The sequence below is a fragment of the Acyrthosiphon pisum genome, chromosome X, assembly GCF_005508785.2.
Source record: "Acyrthosiphon pisum isolate AL4f chromosome X, pea_aphid_22Mar2018_4r6ur, whole genome shotgun sequence".
Taxonomy (NCBI): Eukaryota; Metazoa; Arthropoda; class Insecta; order Hemiptera; family Aphididae; genus Acyrthosiphon; species Acyrthosiphon pisum.
This window is the reverse complement of record NC_042493.1, coordinates 119278677-119297809: the sequence shown is the minus strand read 5'-3', so window position 1 is coordinate 119297809 and position 19133 is coordinate 119278677. Positions and strand designations below refer to the sequence as shown.

Here is a 19133-nt window from a genome sequence, read left to right as displayed (position 1 = left end):
ACACAAATTTTCTTTCTAAGCAATTAATGTTCGATTTTTGACAACATTTATCAAATTTAAAAATTATTTTGTAGTAAAAAATGTATAAAATGTTCAACTTATTGAACATTTAAACAAGGTTCCACGTAAATAGGTTATATATGAATTAGGTACCTACTGAGAATAAAGTCAAATATACTTAGTAATATCATGAACTAACTGACCATTTTTGACTGACTATCAGAATAATTTTTCCTAAACAGTAAAATTATATCATTGAATTCAAATTTAACAACACAAATTATTATTATTATTTTATAGTACCTATTAAATAGTAAAATATACCGATATAATATGATAATAATATTATCTTACCTTGTTCGTTTGATGTAGGTAAACGAACAATAATTATTTACTGCTTATCAAGGAATGATAAGTAATAACTAATTACTAATTAGACAATCGCACTGTTTGACGGAATATAATATTAAGTAGATAAATATTTATAAAAAAGTCAAATATTATTACAGACACAATTATTTATTCACACTGCACACTATATTATAGTTGATTTGATAAATCACATTCATTAAAATATTAAACTGTTTAAAGCATTTATGGATTTAGTTACCTACCACACGTCCATACCACAACGAGCCGTGAAATGATGGTTGCTCAGAACTCCGAGCGCCATATAATAAAACACAAAATTCTTTCAGACGTCTGAGTGGGGGTTGTCAGTGCACAAGAATTTAGGTGGTGGTTATAGTGGCGCGTTGTACTCGAATAATATATTGTATTCAATAGAACGTACAAAAAAAAAGGTGCATGTCACTGGGTGGTCTGCATATCCCAGTTTCAGTCCTCATAATATTGTACAACAATTATATAAACCTTGACCGTTTACCCTAGACTGCAAAAATTCTTGTTCGTTCAAAGCGTTGTAAATAATAAATTATTACCAACGACTAAATAGTTTGACATTTCGTATATTTTGTGTCGGCGTAATACCTAGATGTGTTCAACTAACTTTTTTTCATGGGTGTCGGATATGCATGTATTTTTTAAATTGTATTTATTCAATAACTGTGTGGCGTACCATAGTATATGCCTACCCCGTGATGTGCGCACGATTACAGTCTTACACGAATTAATTATAATTAATAATATCCATAGTACGGCTTTCGCGAAAAATGGTATAATGTAGGTATCCAATTATTAAACTGATATATATTTATACAATAATATTGGTACATATTTGTTGTATAATATGAAACTGTTGTTTTCGTAAATGCCAATAGATTGGATTAGTAATTTGAGAAGCATTCCGATTTATATTGGGCAACACAACTTGGGTCAAAAGCCATTACGACAAAAACTCTTATTTACTTTACTTATTATCTTGGGTAAAATACTAGCAAATGATATTATAATTTTCTTCCGCTATGGTCAACATTCCCTAAGAATTGTATGTATCCATGTTACCCCGGGGTTATTTTTAATGTGGAACCGATGTCATGTTTAAATGCAAATATGATTTGTGCTAATTACCTATCTAAATAATTATATACCGGGTGATTATTTTATCATTGAACACTCATTATTTCAAAAAATGTAAATTTTTTTGAAAATATTTTTTTACATAGTTTCAAGTCGCTTATACAACAACATTTTTCTTAAAAAAATTATATTTTTAAATATTTTTTATCCTTATAATTTTTTAATTTTTTTACTTTTTTGAATGACAACATTGGGTTTTAATTTTATATTCCAAAGCAGAATTTTTTTCTTAGTATTTAGATACATGAAAATCGAATTTAAGGCTAGTAGTTTATGAGTTATAAATATTCAACGTTCAGACAAGCGGAGTGGAGTGGTACGGAGTTACCCCGCGAAATGTTTTTCCACTTCTCCACTTTTGTACTTGAAAAGCATTTTTCCAAAAATAGTGCTCTTTGCAATTGAGATTCGGGTCCAAATTATCAACCATTTTAAAAAAAATTGACCGGTTTTATCTAACGATTCATAACAGAAGATTAGTTATTCAAATTAAAAATTATTTTAAGTATCCGCATGTCACTTAATGTATGAGTAATTGAAAAATATTATATCTACCCTATTAAAATTAATAAATTTAATATTTAATATTGACAGTATTAATGTTTGATGCATATCTTTTGAAAATCTATTTTACTTTCGTGTAAAAATAAAAATATTATTATCTATGTATATAGAATAAACAAAATTGTCATAATTGTACGTTATTATAAAAGATATTAATTTACAGTTAGGTATAATTTGCATTAATATTCATTGAAATCTAAATTTTAAAAATACAAATTAACAAGAGCATTAACGAGTTAAAAGTTAAATTTAAGTTAAAACGTTAAGCTAATTTTAATTAAGTTAATTAACTCGTTACTTTTTTCAAATTCACTTTTATCTTAATAAGTTACTTTTTTCAAGATTAACGTGTTAACCTCAAGTTAATTTTATTTCAAAAGTATCTAAATTAAGTTAATTTTCGTCCGAAGACAAATATTCGAATTGGTTTTTACATTGATGTATCATTTTAAATTTCCTCAGTAATTTTCTTTAGCGTAAATAAAAACTATCTAACAAACCATAATATTATGTGTCTGGAGTTTTTTATTTTTGCAATTACCAAATTTTAATTTAACACTAAGTTAAGTTTTTTCTTTTCGAAGTGAACCGTAACTTAACAAATGAATATAAAAAATACGAGTAACGTTTAACTCAACTTAACTTAATTATTTAAGAATAACTTAACTTAACAAGTTAAAGAAAAATCATTAACTTGCCCAGCCTTTCAAAAAAAGTTTGTTAATATAGTTTTAAAAAATATAATCAAAATAAAATGAATAGATTTAATAATGATAATAGGTATACCTATTGAGTGTCGTGAACAAAAAATAGAATGTATGAAATTAGAATGTTAACATAAATTATTATCACTAATCATAATGGTAAAAAATGACAGTTGCAAAAATGATATTAAATTTAATTATGCAAAATAAGTAAGTTGTACATATAAAACCTCTATAAGTACCTATTCTACGAAGGATCTGGTTGTCCCGGAGATATAACAAATATTATAGTTCAGTATAAATATTTTAAAATACGGATTAATAAAAACATTGTTGACAGTTTGAGAGTCAAATCATACATGTAAAAACGGTATTAACCTATTCGTGTTTTATTTTTGTTTTTAAAATGTACAAGACACGTAAACAAATTAAAGTAACGTCATCCGAGGTAATGCCATCAGCGTAAACGATATTAAATATTTTGAACCTATCATGTTATTACAATTTGTTATTATCAGACTAATGGGATTTATTGGAGAAGAGTGGAATTGACGGACTTATCGAAATTAAAAAAAATGACGAACAAAGAGTCGAGGGAACTGTTTGGCGTGTTAGACATTGCACGAATAATGTACGTACAACATATTTGTGTGTGTGTGTGTGTTTATTTCTTATTAGTAATTTGATTATATTCTAGCACCGATAACCCATTGTCTTTGTGTCAGGTCAATCCTAATGGAAAAATTACTATTTTTATGTCTCTGTCAGATCGCCCCAACATCGGTTGCATCGCGTCCGATGACTGGACAGAATGGTTTAATTATTTTTACAAGTACGGACTGCTTAAATTGTATACAATATTATAAATGTTTTTTATTATATATCATTGCAGAATGAAATGATTTTATAAAAAATTCGTTTTCACGCTATTTTCAGTCTGAAAAACGTCGAGCTAAACAACACACTGTTCGTTAACGCGCTCCTGTTCCGGTGCACGGAGAGTTTAACTCTCTTACCGATGCTGCTCGAAACGGTTTACGTCCAGATTCCAAAGATTCAAAACATCATCCTCGTCAAACCACCTGGGACGAAAATCTGTTAGCATGCGTGTGTACACTCGGGCTGTACGTGTTATATGTATATTGGCAGTTGTATAACATAGTGTTTTTCACATGATACTTAGGCGCAGAAATGTGTTTGCCGTTTTCCACTTTGTCTGCCAAAAATGTATCCGCTGCAGATCCGGAATTTGGACATCCCGAAATCCTGTACCACACCAGAGAGTTCAGCATTAATAAAATCAATTTGCGGATCGCCAAGTAGATATTATATTATATTATAATAACAATGAAAATAATGGTAGGTACTATCGTTAAGTAGGTAGCACGGGGGGCGTAAACATTTTAGTCTTGAATACCGCTTTTAACAATCAACAACATTTATAAAGTGAATTTATCTATTAGCAAAAATAGAACATCTCACGTCTTACCAACGCCCCCCTCCCCACTGAAAGAGACGCACCTGATTTAAGGTGTACGCATTCGTACAACGTACTATTTTACCGCGCGTTTAATAAACTTTTCTGTTTTATCGTACTGAAAACGATGGGGAAGTTTGCATTTGACGATCAGACTTATTTTATAGATATAGCAAATTTAAATGTTTGGTATTTTAATATAGGTAGGTACCTACACCCAGTGTGGTCAGTCGCTCGCTGCGCTCGCTCGGACAATTAAAATCGAAAACATCCCTCGACTTGTTATGTAAAACCTCCATGGGTGGGTGTGAGAATTATTTTAGCACTATAATTTTTAAAACGTTGATAAAAAAAAAAATGTAATTCGTTATAAGCGCGGTAAGCTATAAGCGTTGTGCATATACGTAAACCCCGAAAATTGTGAACTTCGTAAGGCCAATGGCTATCCCATAAACATTAATGATCCCCGCCAATTAATTTTTTTTATTGACTGGTTGTAATACACAGGTTTCTGAAAATTTTTTCAAAAATCACTTAGGCGCTAAACTTTATTTATACCGCTAAATTTAACAAATATTTTGTTTGAAAAAAGATTTCAATTCACTTCAATAAAAAAACTAACAGCACACTATGAATTAATGAACAGAAATTTGCCTTGTCGTACGTCGTACGTGTTTAAGACGGATACAATAAGTACATCGTTAGTGTCCTCTTAACACAATATTAGGAACACTTAGTAGATTAGTTTAAATTGTTAAATTAAAATATCATAAAATATTATCCAGTAATTAAAATCTATTATAAATTATATTGAAAAAAAATCGGTTAGGTTATAAGAACACAAGAGAATGATAACGACAGTTACTGGTCGCGTCGACACGTTGTATTGTGTTTTGATAATCTGATTCTAAAATATTAACTCTGAAGTATAAATATATTTATATTAATTAGGTATACTGTCTATTTTTTAGTAATGAAACTGATAATTTATTGATAATGGTCCCTAATATATAATATTATAGTTTATGATACATTTATGTACAATATATTATGTATAGCTGCAGTACCTACCTAGTCGTCATCTGCGGGCAGTGCATGAAAATATGAAACACAGCCGTAGGTATATTATTATGTTTTCATGGGTAATTAGATGTACGAAATATTATATTAAGTACCTAGTATTAAACGCATATATATACAATATAATTATTACATAATATTATTATGTAGGTATGTAGATAAATTCATCTAAAACAGTATAAGTACATACAGAAATACGCTACAATACAATTTGTATAATAATAATCAAGTCTGGGCAAGTAAATGATAATTTTTAATTGAGTTAAGTTAAATTTATAGGAAACGTTTTAAAAAGTTTAAAGTTAATTATAGTTATCATAATTTTTTAACTCAGGTAAGTTAAAAGTTATATGGAAACTTACAATTAACTTATTAAGTTAAGTTATTTATTTATTTCTTTAATAAATAAATAGCCAGTACCTAATATGGTTAAAAATAATAAAAAGTAATTAATGTTTATGCAAAATGTATCATCAATAATAATTGCTTTTTTATTTGTTATTTAATTATTTATTTAGCAACGTAAATTGGAATTGATTAAAAGTACTTCGTTATTTATTAAGTTTATATCAATAAAAAATAAGTTAAGTTAAAAATTAAGTTGACGAATATTACATTTTAAAAACTTTAGACTTTTTAACTCGTTTATACCCAGGCTTGGAAATAATACTATTATTGTATAAAACGTGTTTTTCTGCAACCACATCTGATGAGAAATAACATTACCCCTAATATTAACTCAACAGTCAACAATTAACTATGGAATATTGACTAACAAGATTACCTATATTTTATATGTTTTGAGCTTGTTCATACTATTTAAAAGTGCTATTAAATTACATTAGTATGGTTTTTCGAACACAAAATGTAAAAATGTATAATATTATCCTATAATATTAAATACATTTCTATACCTACATAAAAAAAAATATCTACCTACATAAATTATTATAGATGAATGAATTTTTCATCTAAGATAAATAAAAATATGACAAGTTTATATTTTGTATCCAGATAAAATTATATATAATGACATTTTCATCTAGTTTAGTCGCATCACTGTTAAGTACTACTTGTGTTAGGTACGCATAGGAACGGGATAGTCAAATTGCACTTATAACCTAAAAAGTAATGGTCAAATTGAACTTGGATTCAAAAAAGATAATGGCTGAACTGCACTCATTCAAAAAAAGGAGTTAAATTTTCAAATCACTATGGACGTTCATTTTATTATTTAAAAAAAGAATTAGGTACTTCCTAAAAAAAAATTATAAAAATGAAAAAAAAATGAATAATATTTGACGATTTAGAAAAAGAAAAAAAAAATTATATTATATTATATAATTACTACAAAAATTATCAAAATTAGTTAAAAAAAAAAGCTATAATAATGACAATAATAATATTTAATGATTTAATATATTATATGTTATATGTATATGTATATACAATATTATATTAACATAATGGACAATGGTATGTACTATAGATAGGCAGGTATGTATAAAACAATCATTTTTAACTACGCCAATAATTAAAATCATTGTCCTATAGGCCTGTGAGAATGTAAATTAGTGTATTACCTATAAACATTTAGCCCTTCAAATGCATGATATTTTTGTTGGAATACCTTTTTTGAGCCAAAGTGCAGTTCGATCATTACCATTTTTAAACCCAAGTGCAGTTCGACTAAAATAAATGCAATTCGACCATTCCCCGTAGAAGTTAGTATATTATTATACCTACTTAACGAGTAACTACCAAAATAATAATAGAATATACGCTATTCGTGCGTGTTTTTAGTTTTTACTCCAAGAACTAACATAATATAATTATTGTTTTCGTTGTATTGTCTCGTAGTGTGGACGACTTCATTGACTTGAGGGCCTATTTGAGACACCGATTAGACTTTTTGGATGATTTCTACGGTGAATATAGTTTGGCAAAAATACTAGAGTTCCCCGGTGAAGGCCGCATTCATTTAGTTCCTAATGTAAGTGAATAGCATATTATAGGTAAGTACAATAAGACAACTGCACATACGGCACACACACAATATTCCGATCAAATGTCGTGCATACAATGCCTTCAATACACATTATTGAAATATGCCATAATCTGTTCAAATTATTGGGATTTTTGGACCACTAAGAAGTGTTTTGTGGAGATACATACATACTTATGTTTTTTTCCAAAATTAAAATCCTCCTTTTCTACTCTGAATTATTTAGTACATAATTTATCTTAAAATGTGGGCGTATCATAGACGCAATTTAAGTTTTCGACTTGGATGGGCTTTACATATTTAAATGAAACAGAGCCGTGGGTGGCTCTGCCCCCCACACCCCATGTTAAAATACCTCTGAAATACATAACTTTATTTTAATATTATATAACACAATATATATATATAACTTGCAGTACATCAACCTATTACTAAAATTAAATATATTTTTGCTGAACCAAATTACAACATTTAGGTACTTATGTATATTATGTAATATGTTATAACTGTAACCATCGATTTGAAATTGGAAATTTGTAAAAAAAAAAACACTACTAATGAGTAGGTATCGAAATAGGTATCGAATATATTTTAGACAAATTGAAATGTTGTCAGTAATATATTGTAATTACTAATTTATAAAAGGTACTGTTATTAAACCTATATTATGTTCTTGGGTGGGGGGTGGGGTCCGATTGTCTTCTATGAAAAACACATGAATGATGAATTGTTCTTTAAACTTGATAAAATTATTTCTTCAAACGCTAACTGTATTAGTAGAATAAATAGTTAATTAGTAGTTAGTAGTATATTAGTTAAATAATTATACTTCAATTAAAATAAATTTTTTTGGAGAGGCAAAACCTCTCAATGTCACCCTCTAAATTGCGCCTGTGTTGTGTATCAAATAAGACTTCAAACAACTAGGTTTTGAGTTACTTAAATTTTTGCACTTAGGATCAGGTCAAGATAATGGGTTTGGAAAATATAGGGGCAATGGTGAATAGTGATTGGAACATTTTTGTATCTAATTAATATTAATCTCTCAACATTATTTTATATTTTTTAAAAGTTAAATGTTAGATGCAATATAAGATTTATTTTATATTTTTATAAGACCATTTTCAAGGGCTATTATTCTTAGTACCAACATTTTAATAACCAAGAAATTACCAGTTCTAATTTTTAATTAGGTTTTCAAACAAATTATCCACTAAATAATTTACAGTAAAGAAGGGGCATAATAAATAGATACTAAATAGGTACGTATTATGTTATATTGTTACTTATGAATTACTCGTTAATTTCTCGTTGCTTAGGTCAAAACGAATGGGTTGATCACTGTGTACACGGATTTGGATTATCCTTTGTTGGACAGTGTATTTGATTTGTACCAATTTGCGGGATTGGTTGAGTTGATAGACGAAAAAAACAAGTCAATCGAACCCAAGAGTATATTACGATTAGCTACAGATTTTTCCAGGATGACGGAAAAGTCGATAATTACAAATAATCCATACGAAACAGTCGTCCAATAGTAAATTATAATATTATAATATTCGAGTGAATTTCACACGATTAAGTTGAAAACGAGAATTAATTTTTATTTTACTTTAGTTATTACACCTACATTATAATATGAAGATATTTTATTAATTCATTAATGAAATACTTACTGTAACTATAGTCATTTTGAAACACGGTTTCTAGCAAAACGAAATGTTTACGGTTTCCATTTCTTGATAATTTCTTAATTTAATTTAATTAAAATTTTAGATTCTGAGCGGAGCGATGAATGTATTGATTTTACAATGATGTAATTTTTTTTTTTTTGTATCTTTCATCACCGTTTGGCACAGTAAAACTGGTTCGTTTTCAAATTCGGTACCTCTTTTGATGGGTAATTTAATCTGGTTGATGCATCCCGGGAGTCAAAATTCCCAATAGTTTTCAAAAGCGCCGTAAAAACAACATAAAAATTAAGGAAAAACGGGAATTTTTACGCAAAATCAGGTTTTGGTTTTTGGTGTAACTCTAAAACAAATGACCGTATTTCCAGGCAATATTCACTGGTTGCTTATATTAGCAATTTTGACAAAATTTATAAAATTAAAATGTAATATTTATTTTTTAGTTCAACATTTATAACCAAATAAAATTTAAAATAAATATATGAACTTTTATAGCTAAGGATTGAAAACTTAAAACAAGTTTCCGCGTAAATAATTTATATATAAATTACTTTATTCCTAATAATATCATCAAATATACTTTGTAATATGCTAGGCTGACTGACTATATATTCGCCCAGAATCGTTTGGCTTCCATAATGATATTAGGTGTACCACTAAATTCAAATTTGACACAATCCATTACAGTGACCCACTTGTAACCCATTGTACAGCTGATCGACACCCGCTCACTTTTTTTTTTAAATTTTACTAATGGGTTAATGAATTGTATGAAAAAGTTGTGACGTTGTGATGTAATTTTAAAAGGTTTTTATTCAGTATTGTATTAAATATTAATATCAATAACCGTGTGCTTTTGTAGTGAGTTTATATCAAATCAGTTCAAACAACTTACCGATAAATCAATAAAACCGATAAATCAGTTTTTTCAAAGTAATATTCCACCGAAAGAAAGTGACATATATTCTGTCGATCCGCAGTATTCTCACAGACTCTCCATCACTAGTATTTCCAAGAACGAAAATAAAACCATGTCTTTCGCAGAAATACTCAATAAAGAAAACAAAAGTAAATATTTCAATTTTTTTTTTCAAAAATTAAATAAGATTTAACTAGATATCTAGCACAGTGTTTCTCAACCTTTTTACTGTGGTGACCCCCATTTGAATTTCAATTTTTTAGCGACCCCCTACATATATATTTTTTTAAATACTATTAATAATCAATAAGAAAATTACTGTGCATTGTACACAACATAAAATATAATACTATATATAATTATACAACAAATAATATTATAATTATTTTTAATCAACAAAATGTATACCAAATATTTACAGATACATATAATACAAACAATTTTAATTTATACGCGACCCTAAACAATAAGTTGGCAACCCCCATGTTGAGTAACACTGGTCTAGCATACACGATACACTAATAGGCAAATATTATTGTATATTGAACGATCATAATTGACTATTAATTATTACCTATATTACAACAGTCATGAACTATATTAGTTTCCATATAATTTCCAGATATAATTAAGGATTTCCTAAAGTTTCAAGATAAAGAATCTAAAAAATCGAACGATTCGTCATACTTTATAAGCAGTTCATCAGAGAGCATAACTTATTTAAAAACGGACTATAAAAGAACTGCTTTTATGATCGAATTAATGTTGATCGACGGCGACGAAGAAAATAAGTACCTAGACACGAATTTTTCTAAAAATGTTGTCTTTTATTCAAATGTGTATTTGATGCAATGTTTTCAGAGCCACTTGGGACTATTTGATATCGATTTTTAGACACTTCACCGAGTTTTCTCAGTATGAATACTGCTTAATGAACTTACACACAATTGCAACTCCGCCAGAACTTAAAAAGTTTTTTTGTGTACCTATATACCTACAGTTATACACTGTATGATTTAACTATATTATTTTTATTAATTAAATATATGCGTTTCAGAAAGCCCCTTTGAAACCCAATCGGTCTTATCCTATGGGATTACTTTACATACTGCATCGATCTTTTCTAACCGGGTGAGCATAGTATAATTGCGCCACACACAATAATTTTTGGTGGCCGATTTTATTTTCAATTTTATCGATAATTTACTTTAATATTTTAGAACCTTCTCGTGTGTAATGGTTACAAAAGAACATTTGGAACTCATGGAACTAATGATTGAATATCATCCTCTCAAACATATAATTTCAAATAATATATCCAAATCTGTTTTTGAAGATACGAGATATAGAACATATATTTTTCTATGTAACGACCAACCCATTGGGTATTGTGTAATTCGGTGATTACCTATTTATTTCAGTACCTATATATTATGTATTATTTGGATTAAAAAAAACTTATTGAAACCCATAATAAGTGTCCCCCATATAAATCAAGTAAGATGTTTCATACAAAATATAGATTTAAGTTAGTGGTATTTATTCCGCGAAATGTATGTTAACACACTTACGAAAACGTTTGTGTGCGTTTATAATATTATGTATTAGTTATTATAGTCAAAACATTAAAAACTCAAAGCAATTCAACATAAAAACTCAACTCATGAACCACCGGAAAGCCTAGGAATCTTTATTGAATTATTATGATCTTTTTCGCTTTTAGATTAAACGATGAAATCAAATTTTTAAGCAGTTACTTTGACGTGGCTCGTTATGCGCACCCCACACTGGCTCGTAATCATATGGCAGTTTTGCTGAATATGGATTTGCAAAGGACGTTCATGAAGAAATCCCGTGGTTTGCTTAAGTTTGTAATGGAACACAGTGACCTCAATTGTTTGTTTTATAAACTTTATGTGGACCCGACCGTAATGGAAGAAGTATGTAAACAAATAATTTTACACGATGTATACTAACGTTGAAGTTTCTGTTTAAACTATGAATTCATATGTATCAATACCTACCAGTATTCAGAATTTGTGAATATTTGTTAATTTTAGTGTGAATTGTCTTACATTACTGAAATAAAAGAACTGATACCTGTTAAACCCCGTGTTCGCATACAATATGATTGTGAAAACGTGTTTTGTGACCATGAAAAGTTTGCACTATTCCACATAAATACACGGTTGTGCAGTACTCTATCAATGTCAATAGACGCCAAGATTGTCGTGGTTGGAGCGTCTGTTGTAGCTTTATCTTTTTTAGAAAGTCTCCTGTTCAAGTAAATTATAATTAGATTTTAACTAATTTTAATTTAAAATATACCTAATAAATTATCCTTTAGAACAAATCGCTTATAAACGATGTTGAGGTTTCATTGGAAAAGATTCGTTCGATTTCAGAATTTATTTATTTTATACGTTGATAATATTATTTGATTGCGTTGTGCTATTGTTCAAGGAAAGGCAGGGTATCACAGCACACGTATTTTTCAAACGTTTTAGAACCAATATCAATTTAGGTACATTTCTCCAGCCCCCCCCCCCCCCTCCAATTTTGAATTTGAATTTTTTTTTAGCATTCATTTGTAGCCGGTTTGTATTGGTTTGTAATCTAATTTTTTTCGTTTGTAGAGATTTAGTTTTTTTTAAATCAAAATTTTGGTGGTGGAGGGGCGGAGCTGGGGAAATGCCCTAATTTGAAATTTTTATCTAATTTAGATTTTTTATTCAACAAGGCTTTTATTCTATTTAGGTATTTTTTATCAAAAATGGCTTTTAATAAAAAATTACAATTTTTATCGAATTAATAAAATAAAATGTATTTTTATTATTAATATTAATTCGATAAAGATTGTAATCTTTTGCAATAACGGATTACACACACCAATATTAATTTGTTACTCACACGGGTGATTGGAAACTCTCCCAATTTTAATGAACCGTACATTTTCCCGATGGTAAAGTCTCCCTGGTCTACTTTAATACTACTAAATTTCATTAAAAAAAAGTAAATTGTATATTAATAAAAATCAATGCCTTTAGCTGCAGTAACCTATAATATTATAATACCAAACGTTTAAATTTAATTTTTATGATAATAAAAACATACAACATAAAAAACTAAGGTTTGTTTTACTTATTTTAGTATGTTTATTGTAAATCTAAATTTGTTGGAAGTACTCTTTAGTTTGAAAATTTGTGATGACATTAATAAATATAAATATAAATTTATGAGTAACTACTAGAGGTCTAGAGAAATAACGGAATCGTAGTACGATTTTGAGATTGAAGTGTAGAATGCATATATTATTATTATAAAAAACGAGCGCATTGCCAAGATGCCAAAGACCTGCGTACAGGACTTGCATTTGAAAAAAAAAAATCAGTTTTATCTTATTTACAATTAAAATGTTACACAATTTTTGCATTTATCTTTAATTAGAATTAAAAGTTATTTATTTTTTTCGTTTATCGCTATTCAGAATTAACACGTTATCCAAGTTTTGCGTTTATCGTTATTTAGAACTGAAACATTATACAAGTTTTGAGTTTTGAGTTTTTCAAAATAGTGTTAATACCTGTTCAATTTAAAAATAATAACCAATGCGGGTAGGTAACGGCCCAGATACGGAGTATAATATAATCAATTCTTAGATTGTTTACATGAAATAAATGTTTCTAAGATTATCTTTTATTCAATGATATTCTATAAAATATGTTTTGAATTATGTTTTGTTTAATGATATATAATATATTTTGTTAATCGTTATGTTTTGTTCTGCGGTATTTAATTATTTTTGATCATCGCTTTCCATTATAATTACGTTTATAAATTTCAATTATCTTTTTTCGAATATAACGTTTATAATCAGGGCTCGGAAGTTATAGCAAATGCATATTTTTTTTGGTTCGTTCTAGAACATTCAATGTAAGATACAAATATCACAATTCTCTGATGTCATACACTAAATTTTATTTCGCTATTTTTTTGCATATTTACGGTTTTTATTGCTATTTCGCTAATGTAGGGTTCTTAGCGCTATTTTTGGGTATATTTTCATAATATATTTATATATATATAATATATACATATCATACATAATATAGGAAATTATCACATTATGTTTAAAATAATGATTAACTTGGTTAGGAAATAAAATATAGACCTTATAAGTACACATTAACAAAAATATTTAAGTAGGTACCTAATTTAATATTTTTATTAACAGTTTATAATTCAACTAGTCCAGACCGTCTCTGACGTCTATAGGCCAACAATTTTATAAAATTGTAAAATTACATTTAATTTTTTTCTAATTTTTCTCTAATAAATTTTAATCTTTTCAAATTAAATGCATATTTTCTGATTTTTTGCTATTTATAGCGCATATTTCGGAGTTTTTAAGTGCATATTTAAGAGCTAAAAAGTAATATTTTTAGTGCTACAACTTCCGAGCCTTAGTTATAATCATAACGTTATTAAAAGCCCTGCCTTCAGGTAAACTTAATGATGACAATTGAATCGGGAAGGTTTACATATTTTGTTCAGGTAAACATTAAATTGTCCCGGTAGAGTTTACCATCGGGAAAGTTAACTAGTTTTAAAAATCGAGAGAGTTTACCACCACTCAATCACATATTGAGAAAACCCAAATGTTTATAGCATCTTATGAATTACCTACCTGTCTATTTTCATTACCGCATAAACATGATCCGAACCGCACAAAATGCATAACTCAATGCCAAACACAAAAATAGTGCAATACCGCATACATTTGTTGAAACCAATACAAATTGAAATACAAAATATATAGGTACTACATAGAATTAAAATACTCAAATTCCCTAAAACCAAAATACACTATTCAAATAAAAAAATAAAAAAATGTAATTAATCATAGATTATTTGCTATTTTAGCCCAGTTAATCATTACATTAGATTCGACAATATAGTACTCATATCTGACGGTGGTACTCCATATCAACTTAGCCTTACTGACCTGGAGAATCGAATGATTCCAAAAACAGCACACTATGATTACGAGTACATGATTTCTATGGGTTTTAAATCATTTGTGGATGTCGTCACCGGTACAGTAACAACAATTAACAGGTCCGTAAAATTTACTTGATGAACAAAAAAAAAAAATCTAAAATCATAGCATTGAAATAATAGATATATTGTGTGGAAAGGGTGAGAAGTGAGATATTTCAGTTGCGGGTGACGGGTTCGCCCAAGACTGAAATTGACTTCCCGCAAGAGCCACATAATATACTATTTTTTGTCACGCCTCTGCGTTCATCGATCATGTATCTGGCTGTGCAGGGGATACGCCCGGCACTTTTGGGGATTTCCATTTTACCTACAACTGTCATTAAAAACTTGCTAAACTTTCGGCGCAGGCGTGACAAAAAATGTATTACCTATGTATACTATTATATATATCTATTAGTTTAATCAATAAATAGTTATTATGCTGCACTTAAATGTAAAAACAGTGAGTTAAATTTGATTACTTGGTCTATCATTTATATTAACTATCTATCAAATATCTATAATGCATCTAATATGCTTAATATTCATATAAATAATATATATAACTCGTTTGATTTAGAGCTGATAAATGCGTAACTGTAAATGAGGATGAACAAGTATATTACGATTATTTATTTTTATTATATGGTGAACAATTTGGGTACAGTGTTAAGGAAATTGAAACCAAATCTGATACTTCTATCAAGTAAATGGTATAAAATATTTGATATAGGTTTATGATGTATTATCAGATGTTATATTAATATTACAGGTCAAGCGGTGAAAATACAACACCAGAAAATTTATTTTTAATAAACTCTGAACATGATGTCACCCATGCTTATAAATATATCAAGTCAATAAAAAATAATGATAAAGGTAATTTTTTAAGTACAAGAATACAAATAGGTTTGTATAAACAAATACAGTTAGTAAAATATTGCCTCGGTATAGTAGAGCAGTGAATACTATTGTTTTGCTCATCTTGACACAAAATAGTTCTGTAATAAAGTTTGAAATTTCTAAACAATGGTAGATAATTATGTGTCTATATTATTATATTACGTTTTAAAAAAAAATTTATTATATTAGAATTAGGTATAGATACCTAGGTATTGAAAATGGCGGAGATAATGTTTTAAAATCCATACATTAGACGCCATGAATTTGACCGTTATCATAAATTATATCTGACAAGGCAATAAGAATTTGTATTACTGTTAAGCTCCCTTCTCCTTACCCTTGATGAATTAAAATAAATAACGTTCTCGCTTCTATCAAATTTGGAAAAATAATATTATATGAAAAAATATGTAAAAAGTGAATTCACTCAGTTATTATAGTTTATACATGTCTTTATGAAATCAGTGCTTCTCTTACAAACAATTATTGTGTTGTCGTGTAATTCAAGTCAAATAACTTTTTAATATCATTATGTTAGGTTGATTAATATATTTTCTTTCTTGGAATAAAAATAAACAACTTTTTGTCACCTAATAGACATTATCGTATACGGAAAATACCTGGGATCGCTATCGATGATTAATGTACTTATTGAAAGCAATATAAATAGATCTCGAATAGTTTATGCGGAAACTAAAGCCAAAGAAAACATCCCATTTATTACTAATAAATTTGTAAGTAACTTAACCATTAAGTCCGATTTATTATGTGTGAAATAAATTTAAATGATTTAACGCACCCAATTAGATTTTAAGTGCTGTTTATAACGAACTGATCAAACAAGGCATACGTAGTTTATAAAAAATGTGAATTTGAAAAACTCACATTAAACGGAGATCGAACACGCATTCGGAAAGTGACGTTTAGAGCGGCTGGCGACGGACGACTTACGATTGATTGTGCTGCATTGTTTTGGTTCGATCAGAAATTTGTCAGTAAAGTGAATTGGTTTAGTAAGTATTTTGTCCTCATTTTGCGTAAGTACCTATAGGCTTTATTTTTAACTGATTTTTTGGTGTACCTCAGTTGGGGTTCACCTATAATTACGGGTATTCAAGTACGTATTCAGGTACCTACGTAGTACGTACCTAATTAAAATATAACTCATTAATTGTTCGATGTTAATGAAACGTGGATAAGGACCGAATATCGTCTCTTATTTTCTTAACCCTTTTAATTTCATTAGTTGTTACATTTTGTGTATTTTCTGTACTTACATGTATTGTCTGAGTTGACTTTCCTTAGAAAATGTGAAAAATAGGCAGTGTAATGTACAGTGTACAAGACGGTATTTTTAACCAAACACGGAGGTCGATATAAAATTATAAACTATAGTCTATTTTTCGAGTCCGCCGATCAATGTTCTCACGATAACTTGGAAAAAAGGAAATCAATTCATCACGAATCGAAAATGTTCGATCTTGGGTAACGTCTATCACTTGGGGCCCTTGGAGAGAGAATTGGGGTCTAGTGTCTTCAAAGCCGTCAGCTGTGGAATAGACTGTATTAAAAAAAAAAATAAATATTTTTAGAATACTTTTTTTTAGTAGATATAGATTTCAATAGCAAAAAAGGTGAGTAAGTGGATGTCGCTCTGCTGTACAGTAGGTTACAAGTGGGTCACTGTATAATGGATAGTATTAAATTTGAATTCAATTATATAATATCACTGTATATGAAAAACGATTCTGAGCGGAGACGGTATGTTAGTCTAGGTATAAGATATATTATATACCTACTTATCTATGGTATTAAAAAAAAATTGACCAATAATAGCCAATAGGTATCTATAATAAATTCCAAATTAATCATATTACAATTATATCCATTAGGTAATTATAACGCATTATACTTTAACAACAAATCGTGGTATTATCAGATATAAATAATAGTATACTACTATACTTTAGAAGTTTCAGGTACCCACGAATAATATTATACAATCACAACAACATAACTAAAATAGTTATTCTGGGATTTTTAATATGTAATTTTTTCTAAATTTGAACTTAAAATGACTATAAAAATAAACTGTGTTTATGTTTTTTTTAGATATTTTTGGTAACAGAATTAACTACTTACGTGAAATCTTGTTATACATTTTCAATCCTATAAAAGTTGAACATTTTATATATTTTTAACTACCAAATAATTATTCAATTTTAAATTTGATAAATTTTATCAAAATTCTATCTTTAAATCCTTATAAAAAAAAATTGTGCACATGTATTTTTAATATTTTTCAATTGCTATTGTAACAATATATCAGGAATATAATAGGAACCTTCTATTAAATTTTCATGCTTTTTAACCAACAAATAAAATTTTATTGATTTTTATAGAAAAAAAAACTAAATAATTTGGAAACTGAAAATGTCCGTAAACGGCTCAAAATAAGGCAAAATATTTAGAAAATGTTATGATGTATAGAAAATTCTAGTATAAACATTCAGTCAAAATTTTATGCACCTACGGTCATTTGTTTTAGAGTAGTACCAAAAACCAAAATCGATTTTCTCGAAAACAGATTTTGTGTAAAAATTCCTGTTTTTCCTTAATTTTTGAATTGTTTTTCACGGTACTTTTTGAAAAATACTGAGAAATTTTTACTTTTGGACCCTTCAAAGTACCAACTAGATTCACTTTCCTATCAGAAAAAGGTACTGTTGAAGAAAATCCAAAGCACTTTTACTGTCCTAAAAGTTGATGACAGACACAAAAATAAAAAAATAAATAAAAAAAGGTGGGTAAGTGGATTTCGCTCTGCTGTACAGTAGGTTACAAGTGGGTCACTGTATAATGGATGGTATTAAATTTGAATTCAATGATATAATATCATTGTATAAGAAAAACGATTCTGAGCGGAGACGGTATGTTAGTCTAGGTAAAAAGACATAATATTATATTAGGTACCTATAATAAATTCCAAATTAATCATATCATAATATTTATTAGGTACTTATAAAGCGTTATACATCAACAAAAAACCGTGGTACTATCAAAGATATATAATAGTATACTTTAGAAGTTTCAAGTACCCACGAATAATATTATACAATCACAACAAAATAACTAAAATAGTTATCCTAGGTTTTTAATATGTAATTTCGTCCAAATTTGTACTTAAAATGACTATAAAAATAAACTGCGT

At 28.2% G+C, this 19133-nt stretch overlaps 1 protein-coding gene across 1 annotated transcript; it reads left to right on the top strand.

Annotated features, from left to right (window-relative positions):
- The first annotated feature begins 8341 nt into the window (after positions 1-8341).
- On the top strand, positions 8342-15116 carry LOC100569574 (cilia- and flagella-associated protein 61-like). Its single transcript, XM_029485463.1, has 10 exons — positions 8342-8368; positions 8689-8906; positions 9923-10128; positions 10602-10770; positions 10841-10961; positions 11037-11110; positions 11200-11364; positions 11703-11919; positions 12040-12263; positions 14903-15116. Exons 1-10 carry the CDS (start codon positions 8342-8344, stop codon positions 15114-15116), a joined length of 1635 nt encoding a protein of 544 aa, XP_029341323.1.
- Positions 15117-19133: the final 4017 nt, after the last annotated feature.